Here is an 18127-nt window from a genome sequence, read left to right as displayed (position 1 = left end):
CACAGTGTTTGTCAACCACTGTGCCGTGAGATATTGTCTGGTGTGCCGTGGCAAATTAGGCAACTTCACCTAATTGGTCCAAAAAATATTGTTTGCAAATCAATAATTATAATCTGCAAATAATTTGCCCTTGCTTAGTGTCTGTGCTGTGTAGAACTCGGCAGAGTAACCATGTGATACTCCATGTCAGTAGGTGGCAGCAGGTAGTTGATTGCTTTGTAAAAGTCGGAATGTGTCGAGTGAGACGAGGATGGTTTGTTGTGATCCCAATATGCAGACCACAGCGGGAGGCAGAGTGCAGGTAAAAAGGTATCTAATGCTTAAACCAAAAATGAACGAAAGGGAAAGGAAAAGGCAATGGCTGTGCAAAACGAAAGTAAAAAGACAATATAACATACATCCATAAACGTGGATGCATATGCAAAAGTGCAATATATTTATCTGTATTTATATCTGCACCTTATTGCTCTTTTATCCTGCACTACGACAAGCTAATGCAACAAAATGTCGTTCTTATCTGTACTGTAAAGTTGAAATTTGAATGACAATAAAAGGAAGTCTAAGTCTAGTCTAAGTCTCTAAGTATAAAACTAAACTGGCTACAAAGTAAACAGAAACAAAATGCTGGACGACAGCAAAAACTTACGGCGTCCACAAAGTACATTCGTACATGACATGACAATCAACAATGTCCACACAGAGAAGGATAGCAACAACTTAAATAGTCTTGCTTGCTAACACAAAGCAGGTGCGGGGAATAGCGCTCAAAGGAAGGCGTGAAACTGCAACAGGAAAACACCAACAAAACAGGAAGGGCCACCAAAATAACAGCGCGAGACAAGAACTAAAGCATTACACACAGGAAAACACCAACAAACTCAGAATAAGGCACGACGACCTGGTGGAGTTTCATTTTTTGTGTGCCTCCGGAATTTTTAATGAAAAAAAATGTGCCTTGCCTCAAAAAAGGTTGAAAAACACTGCATTATCCAATCCAATCCACTTTATTTATATAGCACATTTAAACAACAAACATGTTTCCAAAGTGCTGCACAAAAATATTAAAAACAAGATTCAAATACTATCCTTAGCTCCAGCAATGACTGAATAAAAAGAGAATAAATAAGTATAAAAACAATATAAAAATACATTTGATTAAAAACGATTTTAAAGGGTAAAACCAATTAAAACAATAAATAGAAATAAAAATGTAAAAACACAAGAGGACCACACAACTCACGTAGTGTTAAAAGCCAGAGAATAAAAGTGGGTCTTAAGACGAGACTTAAAACACTTCACAGTGGGAGTAGTTGGAACATGGAGGGGCAGAGTGTTCCACAGAGAAGGCCCCTGTCTCCCCTGGTTTTAAGTCTGGTCTTGGGCACCACGAGCCGGAGCTGGCTCTCGGACCTCAGAGCGCGCGCAGGAGTGTAAATTTGGATGAGGTTTTAGTTTAGTTTAGTTTAGTTTATTAAGGATCCCCATTAACCTACACCGCAGTGGAGACTATTCTTCCTGGGGTCCAGGCAAAAAACCTCACACAATCACAAAACAAAAGATTACAATGTAGTACAACATGATCAATTATAAAATGTTGTAATACAAAAATAGCAACAACAGAAAACAATAACTTACCAAAGATAAAAAGAGCAATATAAAAATAGATATATATTTTTGCAAAAATAAAACAAAGAACCAATGGCCTATAATATACACATTAGTGTACCAAATACAAACAATAAGGGACAAAAAAGTACCTTCCATCCATTTTCTACTGCTTGTCCCATAATCAATAAAATAGTCACTAATAATTAATAAAGCCAGTCAGGACATTAGGTACAATCTAGAATAATCTCTTTCCGCAATACTTCAATCAATCAATCAATCAATGTTTATTTATATAGCCCTAAATCACAAGTGTCTCAAAGGGCTGCACAAGCCACAACGACATCCTCGGTTCAGAGCCCACATAAGGGCAAGGAAAAACTCACAACCCCGTGGGATGTCAATGTGAATGACTATGAGAAACCTTGGAGAGGACCGCAGATGTGGGTGACCCCCTCCCCCCCACCCAAACAAGAAAATTTGGCTTGTCAAGACTTTCCAAAACAAGTAAAATTAGCTAACCTCAATGAACCCAAAAATACCTTAAAATAAGTATATTCTCACTAATAACAACTGTACTGCTATATGAATACGTATTTTCTATTGTTTCATTGAAAATAAAACAGCAAAGTCCATTTGGCAGTCATCTGTTTTTATATGAGACACAATTGTGTCAAAGTCATGATTTTTTTTTTTTATGCTTGAAATAAGAAATCATTACTTTTAAAAAGTAGTTTTATACTTGTGAGTGTTAATGACACAGCTTTGCAACAGTTGATATTCTAGTTTCAAGCATGTTTTACTCAACATAGGTCATAAAATCTCAGCAACAAGCTGTGATATCTTACTGAGATCATTTAGGACCAAAACACGTAAAACAAGTAAAACACTCTAACATAAAATCTGCTTAGTGAGAAGAATTATCTTATCAGACAGAAAATAAGCAAATATCACCCTTATTTGAGATATTTCATCTTACTTAGATTTCAGTTTTTGCATTGTACACACAGGAAAACAGCAAAAAAATCTCAAAATAAGTCAGGGCGTGATGTGACAGGTGGTGACAGTACACCTACTTTGAGACAAGAGCTACACTGCAAAAAGTCAGTGTTCAAAAACAAGAAAAAAAAATACAAAAATGAGGGGTATTTTACTTGAACTTAGCAAAATTATCTGCCAATAGAACAAGAAAATTTGGCTTGTCAAGACTTTCTAAAACAAGTAAAATTAGCTAACATCAATGAACCCCAAAATACCTTAAAATAAGTATATTCTCACTAATAACAAGTGCACTTTTCTTTATAGAAAAAACAAATATGACACCTTTTTTCTCAATATGTTGAAAAATATTCTTAAATGAAGTAAATGCTAGTGCCATTATCTTGACATAATGATATGCGCTCGGCATTACATTTCTTGAAACCAGCAAACTTATACTAAAAACTAGTTTATTTTTGTTAATGGAAAGGCAACAAGGCAACTGCTTGTTACTCTCAGGGTCAGGCAAATCATATTGTCTAAAAATGCATTTTTCCATCGATAATATGACATTATCGCGCCAAGTGCGTGCTCTTTCAGTCATTAGTGCGCATATATATATATATTTGTGCATGAACTATTTCTGTTCAAATATGTTTGAAATGTCACATGTTAAATGTTTAAATATTAACTGTCAGTTTACTGTACTGTGCCAACTGTACTATTATATGAGTACGTATTTTCTATTGTTTCATTGAAAATAAAACAGCAAAAGTCCATCTGTTTTAGTTATGAGACACAATAGTGTCAAAGTCATGATTTTTTATTTCATGCTTGAAATAAGACATGTTTACTTTGAAAAAGTAGTTTTATACTTGTGAATGTTGATGACACAGCTTTGCAAGAGTTGATATTCTAGTTTCCAGCATGTTTTACTCAATATATGTAGGTCATCAAATCTCAGCAACAAGCTGTAATATCTTACTGAGATCATTTAGGACCAAAACACTTAAAACAAGTAAAAGACTTTAACATAAAATGTGCTTAGTGAGAATAATGATCTTATCAGACAGAAAATAAGCAAATATCACCCTTATTTGAGATATTTCATCTTACTTAGATTTCAGTTTTTGCAGTGTACACACAGGAAAACAGCAAAAAAAATCTCAAAATAAGTCAGGGCGTGATGTGACAATACACCTACTTTGAGACAAGAGCTATAGTGATGCATGCTTGGTTATGTTTTAAAGTCATATCCAACAATTGCGACAACAACTTTTTACTGTCAACTGAGTTTCGTTTTTGCCTCCGGATATTTTTCAACGCAAAAAATGTGCCTTGTTCTCAAAAAAGGTAGAAAAACACTGGCATAGACAGTTGAGAAGGGATGTCAAGGGGCCGTGGCCTTTTGGCCTATTACGGCGCTGATATAACCCGTTTTGTTTCTTTGAAGCAAACACCTGATCTGGTGACATCATGTGGGGCGACCGGCTCGTCCAATCCAACGAATGAACCAATGAGTGAGTCACAGAGTCGCCAGCGTCTCCTGACACACAAACTACCAGCAAAACAAACCAGGAAAGCAAACTGAAAGCAAACAAACACGAGTCGGCTGTGTTTGTGTGAGCTATAAATAAGCCCTTTAATGCTGTGTGTAGAGAGAATCTTAATCCTTAAACACAAACAGATGACATCATTTGGAAAAAGCATGCCCATTCACATAAAGAGCAACTACTAGTGCAGGTGACTTCTTATGTGTGGAATACAAGCGGAAATAAAGATTGGGCCCTGGAATCTAAAATTAGCCAGTGGACTTTAGGCGCGGCTGTTATCCTTGTGCACGCCAGCTTCCTGTTAGTAGCCTTGAGACAGTGCCTGCATAGACGTGACATTTTGAGGATACAGAGGAGTTTTCACTTTCCCCCAAGAGTTATTTTGCCTTCCTCTTTTGCGGGAAAGAGGCAGCATTCATGGAAATATGACCCATTCCTCTAACTCAGAGCTTCTACATAGTGATGACTCGGGATGAAATTATCGAGTTCCAGCCTATTATCGAATCCTCTTATCGAACCGATTCCTTATCGATTCTCTTATCGAGTCCAAATAGGTTGTTGTATATGGAAAAAAACACACAATATTTGGTTTAACCAAAGCTCACTTTTATTATATAAGAAACATTTTTTATCTAATAAATAAATAAATATTGACTGTTACCCCCTAAAAAAAAAATAAAAAAATAAATAAATATTGACTGTTGTTACCCAAAGTATATTAAGTGGGATTTTTCAGAAAAACAAATATATACAGTAACACAAAAACAACCTGTCTCTGTGATCACTATAGGTGTAGAAATAATAATATAGTGTTAAATAAAATCAGTCCCTTGGGCACAAAACTGAAAATAATACAGCTCTCCAAAAAGTGCAATTCTGCTATTTGACATAACTGTTTGTTATGATGCTTTGACATTTTTGCACTTTATTTCTTTATTGAAAGAAAATTCTATGAAGTGAAAAGTTGTTTGCAAATGTGGTTACAATGCTAAAAAATGAAAAGTTAAAGCTAAAAAAATAAATACACTTTATTGAGTTAACATTATTTCTTTATAGGGGGAACGATGTGATGTTATGAGCTAGGGAATATAACAACTACACTACCCAGCATGCAACGGGAGTGACGAGCATGCGCGGTAGCCCCGAAAAGTGTTGTTGCATGTCGCCACCCGGCAGCTAAGAATGAGGTTATGAGCACGCTGTGAAAGTAAACGTCAAGAACTCAGCCAACACGCCTCGTCTGCATTATTTATAATTAGACAGACAACACATATACTGTGTGATTTTGTTTTGTTTACAAGGAATGAAAAACAAAAGTTAAAAAAGGGAGATATATGTTGTATATATATGTATGTGCTGCGGTTGCTTTAAGAACGTTGCGACAGCTGCCGTAAAGGAGGTGCGTTGCTAGCCTGGTTGCTATGTTTCCGGTTGGTCGTAAAAGTGTTGGTCATGTGTTTGTACCCTGCTCAAATCTCTCAATAAAGTTATTCATTGGATTATACCTTTTTGTTTTGAACTTTATTACACCTTGGAGCGCTTTTTCCGGTCCATTGTTTTTCCTGCTTTCCCTATCTGCGCCTAATGACTGAGCTACGTGACGTCATTTCTGGTCGGGACGGGATTCATTCCCAGGGATTCCAATAAAGAACCAACTCTTTTTCTTTACTATAGTGGTCTCGATAACGGGTACCGGTTCTCAAAAAGGGATTAGAGTCCGAGGACTCGGTTCTTTTCTTATCGAACAACCGGGAAAATCGGTTTTGAGTATCATCCCTCGTGATGACCGATACCGCTGATTTTCTTACCGGGTAAAATTGTATCTTCGATACTAGGGTTGTACGGTATACCGGTATTAGTATAGTACCGCGATACTAATGAATCATATTCAGTACTATACCACCTCTGAAAAGTATCGGCCCTCCGCCCCCGTCGTCGCCACGTTGTGTCATTTCTGGTTTACGAGCAGAGGAGCATGTTCGGCAGCGCACAATCACGGAGTACTTACAAGCAGACACAGTGTGTAGACAGAAAAGGGAGAACGGACGCATTTTGACTTAAAAACTAAAGATAAAGGTGAAGTTATAACACTGAAACGCCCTCAGGAAGAGGTGCTTTAAGACATGGCTAGCTAGCTAGCGGCTAAAGACCAGCCGCAGTCCGCAGTGTTTTAGCTACTTCTGAATCACTAATCCTTGTCTCCATGGCGACAAAGAAAGTAAGCTTCTTACAAGTATCATCCCTGCAGGACGAGGAATAGCTAAACATGCTTCAGTACACACCGTAGCTCACCGGCGTCAAAATGTAAACAAACGCCATTGGTGGATCTACACTGTAATGATACCAATTACAGTAGCGAATCTAGTCGATACTACTATGATTACGTCGATATTTTTTGACATCACAACATCTTCTTTCGTTTTTTTTTAACATTAATATTACGTTTTTAAATCAGTGAATATGTCCCTGGACACATGAGGACTTTGAATATGACCAATGTATGATCCTGTAACTACTTGGTATCGGATTAATACCTACATTTGTGGTATCATCCAAAACTAATGTAAAGTATCAAACAACAGGAGAATAAGTGATTATTACTTTTTAACAGAAGTGTAGATAGAACATGTTAAAAGAGAAAGGAAGCAGATATTAACAGTAAATGAATGAGTGGATTAATAAACCATTTTTACAGTTTGTCCCTCATAATGTTGACAAAATAATAGAATGATAAATGACAATATGTTACTGCATACGTCAGCAGACTAAATTAGGAGCCTTTGTTTGTTTACTTACTACTAAAAGACAAGTTGTCTTATATGTTCACTATTTTATTTAAGGACAAACTTGCAATAATAAACATGTTTAATGTACCCTAAGAATTTTTTGTTAAAATAAAGCCAGTAATGCAATTTTTTGTGGTCCCCTTTATTTAGAAAAGTACCGAAAAGTATCGACATAATTTTGGTACAGGTACCAAAATATTGGAATCGGGACAACACTACTCGATACCGATACTTTGTGGCAAATATACCTCATGTGTAGCTGCTTCATATTTTTTGCGCTCTTTTGCGAAACTACTCCATGACTTTAAGTGCTAGCCTTCTTCGGTTTGTTTGGACATTGTCATTACTGCCACAAGTGGTGGGAAAATGTATTACAACTGAGTTCCGCTGCTGAGAAACATAGTTTTTGGCAGATCTCTAGGTGGCGCTATAGTTAAGAAACACTGATTTAGACAAGATTTCAATGATTTTACTTGCTGTACACTGTGTTCATGTTAATGATATACATTATCTCAAATAACCAAAGTAGCAAAAGTATCGATATTTTGATTTGAGCATCAATATTAGGGCATAAAGTTCTGGTATCAGTAATATCGATAATTTAGTATCGATCTGCACATCATTACTTCTCAGTTATTTTCTGTTAGGCTCCCCTTCCCCCACTCTCCATTGCAACTATAAATAGTATCATTTGTCTAAAAAAGTGTTATAAATACACTTCTGCATAACATTGTATTCTTATTAACATTAAAGAAAACAAAAAATTAAGAAATATAGATCAACTATTAGCATTGTTTTTTTAGTCTGTTACAGAAAAGATTTAAAGTGCATTAATTTGCCTGAAATTCAAATATATATTTTTTCCTTATTTACGGTGAACTATAAACATTTTTTGACCGACTTGAACCATTTGATACTGAAAAATAAAATGAACTCAATAAATAATAAAACATTCAAATATATACAGTCGTGGTCAAAAGTTTACATACACTTGTAAAGAACATAATGTCATGGCTGTCTTGAGTTTCCAATCATTTCTACAACTCTTATTTTTTTGTGATAGAGTGATTGGAGCACATACTTGTTGTTCACAAAAAACATTCATGAAGTTTGGTTCTTTTATGAATTTATTATGGGTCTACTGAAAATGTGAGCAAATCTGCTGGGTCAAAAGTATACATACAGCAATGTTAATATTTGGTTACATGTCCCTTGGCAAGTTTCACTGCAATAAGGTGCTTTTGGTAGCCATCCACAAGCTTCTGCTTGAATTTTTGACCACTCCTCTTGACAAAATTGGTACAGTTCAGCTAAATGTGTTGGTTTTCTGACATCAATCAATCAATCAATGTTTATTTATATAGCCCTAAATCACAAGTGTCTCAAAGGGCTGGACATGGACTTGTTTCTTCAGCATTGTCCACACGTTTAATCAGGACTTTGGGAAGGCCATTCTAAAACCTTAATTTAGCAATTCCTTTACCACTTTTGATGTGTGTTTGGGGTCATTGTCCTGTTGGAACACCCAACTGCGCCCAAGACCCAACCTCCGGGCTGATGATTTTAGGTTGTCCTGAAGAATTTAGAGGTAATCCTCCTCTTTCATTGTCTCATGTACTCTCTGTAAAGCACCAGTTCCATTGGCAGCAAAACAGGCCCAAAGCACAATACTACCACCACCATGCTTGACTGTAGGATTGGTGTTCCTGGGATTAAAGGCCTCACCTTTTCTCCTCCAAACATATTGCTGGGTATTGTGGCCAAACAGCTCAAAACCAACAAATTTAGCTGAACTGCACCAATTTTGTCAAGAGGAGTGGTCAACAATTCAAGCAGAAGCTTGTGGATGGCTACCAAAAGCGCCTTATTGCAGTGAAACTTGCCAAGGGACATGTAACCAAATATTAACATTGCTGTATGTATACTTTTGACCCAGCAGGCTTATATACTGGTGCGGAAAATACGGTAGCTGCTAGCCCGCTTGTCAGACGGGGGTACTAATAATAAATATTTTTTATCAGCGACCAAAAGTTGCGAACTTTATCGTCGATGTTCTCTACTAAATCCTTTCAGTAAAAATATGGCAATATCGCGAAATGACCAAGTATGACACAGAATGGACCTGCTATCCCTGTTTAAATAAGAAAATCGCATTTCAGTAGGCCTTTAAGGGCATTTGTAATCGGCATTGAAAGGCATTAATCAGCAAAGGTGATTACATACTTTTCACGAAAATCGGGCCGATAAACTGATCAATTACGGATCGATCGGTAGATGACATGCCCAGTCTAGTACTATCCCGATTTTGTTAGATACAAATAGGAGTAGGACATTTTTCTTGGGATTTAACAGGTAGTTTTGAGAATTAACTAATAATGTATTGCTATCATACTATATGCATACCTAGGTCCAATGCACACTGCAGGCCTACTAGTATTTTTCATTATATTCAAAAATGTTTCTTACACTATCATTGAAAGTAATGGATTGAAGCCTCCTTAAAGTGGTATAACGAGCTGAATCTTTCTGGCCGTGCTCTTGAAAGCACTGCATTGTTGTTTTTTTTAGGTGTGCAAACAACCCTTGCTATTTCCCTCAAGTACATGACTTCTGTTTTGTTTGATCAGCTGTTTTACTGCTGTGTTTCAGGCACTATTTGGAAACAATTAAGGTATGTAAATAAACATTTACAGAATATTTCTCTGTAAAAAACTAATTTCACAACATATATATCTCTAGCTTTTATTCAGGTTTGTCGAATAAATGTAAAGATATTATTTTTCGTCTAAAATTTTGTGGGTGCGGCTTAAATACTGGTGTGGAAAATATGGCAGCTGCTAGCCGCTTGTCAGCCGGGGGTACTAAAAATAAATAGTGTCAGTGAAAGGGTACTGGCGTTTGTAATCTGCATTAAAAGGCATTAATCAGCAATGGTGATTACATACCGTATTTTTCGGAGTATAAGTCGCATCGGAGTATAAGTCGCACCTGCCGAAAATGCATAATAAGGAAGGAAAAAAACATATATAAGTCGCACTGGAGCCCGGCCAAACTATGAAAAAAACTGCGACTTATAGTCCGAAAAATACGGTACTTTTCACAAAAATCGGGCCGATAAACTGATCAGTTACTGATTGATCGGCACGTCCTTAATTTTCTGGTGTGTATCCAATGAAGTGGACAAGTGTAGATTACATACCCAGTCTAGTACGATCGGGATTTTGTTGCATACAAATAGGAGTTGGACATTTTCTTGGGATTTAACAGGTAGTTTTGAGAATTAACTAATAAGGTATTGCTATCATACAATACGCATACCTTGGTCCAATGCATACTGCAGGCTTACTAGTATTTTTCATTATATTCAACATTTTTTCTTACACTATCATTGAAAGTAATGGATTGAAGCCTCCTTAAAGTGGTATAACGAGCTGAAACCTTCGGGCCGTGCCCTAGAAAGCACTGCAGTTGTTGTTTTTTTTAGGTGTGCAAACAACCCTTGCTATTTCCTTCAAGTACATGACTGTTGTTTTGTTTAATCAGCCGTTTTACTGCCATGTTTCAGGCACTATTTGGAAACAATTAAGGTATGTAAATAAACATTTACAGAATATTTCTCTGCAAATAACTAATTTCACAACGTATATATCTGTAGCTTTTATTCAGGTTTGTCGAATAAATGTAAAGATATTATTTTTCGTCTAAAATTTTGTGGGTGCGGCTTAAATACTGGTGCGGAAAATACGGTAGCTGCTAGCCGCTTGTCAGCCGGGGGTACTAAAAATAAATAGTGTCAGCTAAAAGGTACTGGCGTTTGTAATCTGTATTGAAAGGCATCAATCAGCAACTACAATTATATACTTTTCACGAAAATCGGGCCGATAAACTGATCAATTATGGATCGATCGGCAAGTCCCTAATTTTCTGGTGTGAATCCAATGACGTGGACAAGGGTAGATGACATGCTCAGTCTAGTACTATCCCGATTTTGTTAGATACAAATAAGAGTTGGACATTTTTCTTGGGATTTAACAGGTAGTTTTGAGAATTAACTAATAAGCATTGCTATCATGCCATATGCATACCTTGGTCCAATGCATACTGCAGGCTTACTAGTATTTTTTATTATATTCAAAAAAATTTCTTACACTATCATTGAAAGTAATGGATTGAAGCACCATTAAAGTGGTATAACGAGCTGAAACTTTCTGGCCGTGCTCTTGAAAGCACTGCAGTTGTTTTTTTTAGGTGTGCAAACAATCCTTGCTATTTCCTTCAAATACATGACTGTTGTTTTGTTTGATCAGCCGTTTTACTGCCGTGTTTCTGGCACTATTTTGAAACAATTAAGGTATGTAAATAATTATTTACAGACTATTTCTCTGTAAATAACTAATTTCACAACATATATATCTGTAGCTTTTATTCCGGTTCGTTGAATAAATGTAAAGATATAATTTTTCATCTAAAATTTAGTGGGTGCGGCTTAAATACTGCTGCGGAAAATACAGTAGCTGCTAGCCCGCTTGTCAGCCGGGGGTACTAAAAATAAATAGTGCCAGCTAAAGGGTACTGGCGTTTGTAATCTGCATTAAAAGGCATTAATCAGCAATGGCGATTACATACTTTTCACGAAAATCGGGCCGACAAACTGATCAGTTACTGATCGATCGGCATGTCCTTAATTTTCTGGTGTGTCTCCAATGAAGTGTACAAGTGTATTACATACCCATTCTAGTACGATCGTGATTTTCTTGGATACAAATAGGAGTTGGACATTTTTCTTGGGATTTAACAGGTAGTTCTGAGAATTAACAAATAAGGTATTGCTATCATACAATATGTATACCTTGGTCCAATGCACACTGCAGGCTTACTAGTATTTTTCATTATATTCAACATTTTTTCTTACACTATCATTGAAAGTAATGGATTGAAGCCTCCTTAAAGTGGTATAACGAGCTGAAACCTTCTGGCCCGTGCCCTTGAAAGCACTGCAGTTGTTGTTTTTTTAGGTGTGCAAACAACCCTTGCTATTTCCTTCAAGTACATCCTCCACCCATAAGGGAATGTTGTTGACTTATGAGGTCAGGATTTCCCCAGATTTCCTTTTTCTTGTGAGATTTTCAATACAGTAAGCTCTCATCCATCCCCTCGCAAGGCCACAAGAGCACAAATATATATATTCCATGTTGTTTACACACTCTCACCAGTCCATCCGTGTGATGCAATGGTCTATTTGGCATACTTCATGCCGTGTTATGGCTTCTCCTGGGCCAATTAGTTCACTGCAAAACGGACTCCAGCCTGGAGTCCCATCTGGATGTTTTACTCCCACCAAACTTGAAAGGTGAAAGGGGCAAAGTCCCATGAGTGTTTTGGTGATTGCTCGGCGCTTACAGAGTGGTAATAGGAGGGTCCGGACTTTCTCAGGTGGCGACGAGGAGCTGGGAAAGAGATGCTGTGAAACAGTTTAGACTTTGAAAACAGACACCACAGTAACTTTAAGAAACAACCAGCAAAATACACAACTATGGAGAGCATTTTGTGACTATCCATGCGTCTTCTTCATTTTTTTTAGTTGTTTTCTTACGACTCATTGAACTCACATCTAAATTAACACTTAAAGGGAAACTACACTTTTTGGGGGTATTTTGCCTCTCATTCACAATCCTTATGTAAGACAAGAATACTTATGTTTTTCTTTTTTTTTTTTGCATTCTAACTGATGAATAAACACTAGCAAAAGTCAGCTAACGATGGATCCAATAGGTGTCGCTCTATTTTGCTTGTAAAGCACTTTAAAAACGTTCCCAAAACCTCCATCAACATTTTATATACACACTGTTAGTATATACACTATATTGCCAAAAGTATTTGGCCACCTGCCTTGACTCACATATGAATTTGAAGTGCCATCCCATTCCTAACCCATAGGGTTCAATATGATGTGGGTCCTCCTTTTGCAGCTATTACAGCTTCAACTCTTCTGGGAAGGCTGTCCACAAGGTTGCGGAGTGTGTTTATAGGAATGTTCCACCATTCTTCCAAAAGCGCATTGGTGAGGTCACACACTGATGTTGGTCGAGAAGGCCTGGCTCTCAGTCTCCGTTGTATTTCATCCCAAAGGTGTTCTATCGGGTTCAGGTCAGGACTCTGTGCAGGCCAGTCAAGTTCATCCACACCAGACTCTGTCATCAATTTCTTTATGGACCTTGCTTTGTGCACTGGTGCACAGTCATGTTGAAAGAGGAAGGGGCCCGCTCCAAACTTTTCTCACAAGGTTGGGAGCATGGAATTGTCCAAAATGTTTTGCTATCCTGGAGCATTTAAAGTTCCTTTTACTGGAACTAAGGGGCCAAGCCCAACTCCTGAAAAACAACCCCACACCATAATTCCTTCTCCACCAAATTTCACATCCGGCACAATACAGTCCGAAATGTACCGTTCTCCTGGCAACGTCCAAACCCAGAATATTTAGGAGCGAGGACAGTTCCACGCTGGAAATCACTGAGAGCGCCCCATTCTTTCACAAATGTTTGTAGAAACAGTCTCCATGCCTAAGTGCTTGATTTTATACACCTGTGGCCGGGCCAATTGATTAGGACACCTGATTCTCATCATTTGGATGGGTGGCCAAATACTTTGAAGCGCATATTGCAAAGACTTTCTGCGCAGTCAGTTGCTACAGAGCTTCAAACTTCATGTGACCTTCCAATTAGCCCACGTGCAGTACGCAGAAAGCTTCATGGAATGGTTTTCCATGGCCGAGCAGCTGCATCTAAGCCATACATTACCAAGTCCAATGCAAAGCGTGGGATGCAGTGGTGTAAAGCATGTCGCCACTGGACTCTAGAGCAGTGGAGACGCCTTCTCGGGAGTGATGAATCACGCTTTTCCATCTGGCAATCTGATGGACCAGTCTGAGTTTGGAGGTTGCCAAGAGAACGGTACATTTCGGACTACATTGTGCCGAGTGTGAAATTTCGTGGAGGCGGAGTTATGGTGTGGGGTTGTTTTTTCAGGAGTTGGGCTTGGCCCCTTAGTTCCAGTGAAAGGAACTTTAAATGCTCCAGGATACCAAAAAATTTTGGACAATTCCATCCTCCCAACCTTGTGGGAACAGTTTGGAGCGGGCCCCTTCCTCTTCTAACATGACTGTGCACCAGTGCACAAAGCAATGTCCATAAAGACATGGATGACAGAGTCTGGTGTGGATGAACTTGACTGGCCTGCACAGAGTCCTGACCTGAACCCGATAGAACATCTTTGGGATGAATTAGAACGGAGACTGAGAGCCAGGCCTTCTCGACCAACATCAGTGTGTGACCTCACCAATGCGCTTTTGGAAGAATGGTGGAAAATTCCTATAAACACACTCCGCAACCTTGTGGACAGCCTTCCCAGAAGAGTTGAAGCTGTAATAGCTGCAAAAGGTGGACCCACATCATATTGAACCCTATGGGTTAGGAATGGGATGGCACTTCAAGTTCATATGTGAGTCAAGGCAGGTGGCCAAATACTTTTGGCAATATAGTGTATATCTGTCAGTAGACTCCACATGGAATCGCTAAAAAGTACAACAAAGATGACGGGGAGAAGACGCTGTTGAAGTGGAGGCACGTATTAAGACCACCCGCAAAACGGCGCATCGCGAAGAGACGGTTTAGAAAGCGGCTTGAAGATGGTCTGTTAACCATAATCCAAGCAACATTTTGACCAAATGTTATTTTTAGACCACAAGGAAGTGTTTTAAATGTAGAAAAACATCCCAATATGACCCTTTTAAGGTTATGCAAATTAGCACAAGCCTTAAACTGCATGAACCACCCATCACTGCCCATGAATACTTTAACTTTATTCCTCCTTTTCACTTTTTAGGGTTCCAAACAATCTTTCAGCTTTCTCCTAAGTAGGTCATCGTTTACATTTAAATCGATACTATGGAAACGGTGCTAGAACCAGTACTTAGAAAATGGAAAACATACAAATATTGTTTGAAAACTATGGATTTTTTTTTTTCTACGAACGCGTTTGGGTTCATTTTCACTTCTGTAGGAACGGCTATCCTTTTCTTAAGACGCACTGCCACCAGAAGCACCTTTATTATTTATTCGTATGCCACTCGCACTATTTAGTTCTCACTCGAGCGAGTGTCATATTTATTCATTCAAGTTTTGAGTGTGTAACCTGTAAAAAGAGGACCGTCTGTAATGCATCCAGTGGTAGAGTTATTGTCCACCACAGTAAATGTTGCTCCGAGCGCCATGACACGATGCATCTTTCTTTCTAGGTGCTTCATCCCAAACATCTATGCAGCTTTGTGCACGGCCGTGCTGGTCCCTCTAATCTGCCTGGTCGCCGTGCTGGTCGTCTTCATCCACGCCTACCAGGTCTCTCAGCAGTGGAAGGCTTATGATGACGTCTACCGCGGACGCGCAAACAGCACAGGTACACAAGTCTCAAATGAATGGGATAAATGGATGCGTACTTAGTCACCTGCAACAAGTGCTTGGCAGGGATATTGTACAAGTAATATATTGTAAGTAATGTAGTAATAGTTATATTGTAAAAGTAATATGTTGTAAGTAATGTAGTAATAGTTATATTGCAAAAGTAATATATTTTAAGTAATGTAGTAATAGTTATATTGTAAAAGAAATATGTTGTAAGTAATGTAGTCATAGTTAGATTGTACATGTAATATATTGTAAGTAATGTAGTAATAGTTATATTGTACAAGTAATGTATTGTAGGTTATATAGTAATAGTTATATTTTACAAGCAATATATTGTAAGTCATGTAGTAATAGTTATATTGTACAAGTAATACATTGTAAGTAATGTATTACTTTATTTAAAGTTTGTCTTTAAATAAAATAGTGAACCTACAAGACAACTTGTCTTTTAGTAGTAAGTAAACAAACAAAGGCTCCTAATTAGTCTGCTGACATATGCAGTAACATATTGTGTCATTTATCATTCTATTATTTTGTCAACATTATTAAGGACAAGTGGTATAAAATGAATTATTAATCTACTTTTTCATTTACTGTTAATATCTGCTTACTTTCTCTTTTAACATGTTCTATCTAAACTTCTGTTCAAATGTAATAATCTCTTATTCTTCTGTTGTTTGATACTTTACATTAGTTTTGGATGATACCTCAAATTTGGGTATCAATCCGATACCAAGTAGTTACAGGATCATACATTGGTCATATTCAAAGTCCTCATGTGTCCATGGACGTATTTCCTGAGTTTATAAACATAATATAAATTCTAAAAAAACGAGGGGGCGACTTGTCCAGGGTGTACACTGTCTTCCGCCCGAATGCAGCTGAGATAGGCTCCAGCATCCCCCGCGAAGCGGTAGAAAATGGAGGGATGGATATAAGATGATGATGTAGGCCGAAATTGAGCTTCCCCTCCTTGAGAGACCAGCATCTCCCCCACTGCCGGTATACCGCACAACCCATGATAATATTATTAATAAGCAGGCAAGTTTGGTGTGCGTTGCGAATTTTGAGACAAGAGCACCGTTCAACGTTTATCAATCAATGTTTACTTATACAGCCCTAAATCATGAGTGTCTCAAAGGGCTGCACAAGCCACAACGACATCCTCGGCTCAGATCCCACATCAGGGCAAGAAAAAAACTCAACCCAATGGGATGACAATGAGAAACCTTGGAGGGGACCGCAGATGTGGGGACCCCAACCCTGGGCGACCGGTGCAATGGACGTCGAGTGGATCTACCATAATATTGTGATAGTCCAGTCCATAGTGGATTTAACATAATAGTGTGAGAGTCCAGTCCATAGTGGATTTAACATAATAGTGTGAGAGTCCAGTCCATAGTGGATCTAGCATAATAGTGTGAGAGTCCAGTCCATAGTGGATCTAGCATAATATTGTGAGAGTCCAGTCCATAGTGGATCTAGCATAATATTGTGAGAGTCCAGTCCATAGTGGATCTAGCATAATATTGTGAGAGTCCAGTCCATAGTGGATCTAACATAATAGTGTGAGAGTCCAGTCCATAGTGGATCTAACATAATAGGGTGAGAGTCCAGTCCATAGTGGATCTAGCATAATATTGTGAGAGTCCAGTCCATAGTGGATCTAACATAATAGTGTGAGAGTCCAGTCCATAGTGGATCTAGCATAATATTGTGAGAGTCCAGTCCATAGTGGATCTAGCATAATATTGTGAGAGTCCAATCCATAGTGGATCTAACATAATAGTGTGAGAGTCCAGTCCATAGTGGATCTAGCATAATAGTGTGAGAGTCCAGTCCATAGTGGATCTAGCATAATAGTGTGAAAGTCCAGTCCATAGTAGATCTAACATAATAGTGTGAGAGTACAGTCCATAGTGGATCTAACATAATAGTGTGAGAGTCCAGTCCATAGTGGATCTAGCATAATATTGTGAGAGTCCAGTCCATAGTGGATCTAACATAATAGTGTGAGAGTCCAGTCCATAGTGGATCTAGCATAATATTGTGAGAGTCCAATCCATAGTAGATCTAACATAATAGTGTGAGAGTCCAGTCCATAGTGGATCTAGCATAATAGTGTGAGAGTCCAGTCCATAGTGGATCTAGCATAATATTGTGAGAGTCCAGTCCATAGTGGATCTAACATAATAGTGTGAGAGTACAGTCCATAGTGGATCTAACATAATAGTGTGAGAGTCCAGTCCATAGTGGATCGAGCATAATATTGTGAGAGTCCAGTCCATAGTGGATCTAACATAATAGTGTGAGAGTCCAGTCCATAGTGGATCTAGCATAATATTGTGAGAGTCCAATCCATAGTGGATCTAACATAATAGTGTGAGAGTCCAGTCCATAGTGGATCTAGCATAATATTGTGAGAGTCCAGTCCATAGTGGATCTAACATAATAGTGTGAGAGTCCAGTCCATAGTGGATCTAGCATAATAGTGTGAGAGTCCAGTCCATAGTGGATCTAGCATAATATTGTGAGAGTCCAGTCCATAGTGGATCTAACATAATAGTGTGAGAGTCCAGTCCATAGTGGATCTAACATAATAGTGTGAGAGTCCAGTCCATAGTGGATCTAGCATAATAGTGTGAGAGTCCAGTCCATAGTGGATCTAGCATAATATTGTGAGAGTCCAGTCCATAGTGGATCTAGCATAATAGTGTGAGAGTCCAGTCCATAGTGGATCTAGCAT

At 38.2% G+C, this 18127-nt stretch overlaps 1 protein-coding gene across 1 annotated transcript in view; it reads left to right on the top strand.

The window, feature by feature from the left end:
* The window catches only part of adgrv1 (adhesion G protein-coupled receptor V1), a 513902-nt gene that overhangs the window by 422470 nt on the left and 73305 nt on the right, over nucleotides 1-18127 (top strand). Inside the window, exon 91 of the mRNA XM_061980535.1 lies at nucleotides 15216-15373. Coding sequence (XP_061836519.1) covers nucleotides 15216-15373 — 158 coding nt within the window. The remainder of the gene's footprint in view (nucleotides 1-15215; nucleotides 15374-18127) is intronic.

The sequence above is a fragment of the Nerophis lumbriciformis genome, linkage group LG20 (genome assembly GCF_033978685.3).
Source record: "Nerophis lumbriciformis linkage group LG20, RoL_Nlum_v2.1, whole genome shotgun sequence".
Taxonomy (NCBI): domain Eukaryota; kingdom Metazoa; phylum Chordata; class Actinopteri; order Syngnathiformes; family Syngnathidae; genus Nerophis; species Nerophis lumbriciformis.
Note: the sequence above shows the minus strand (reverse complement) of the source record. Positions and strands in the feature narration are given on the sequence as shown.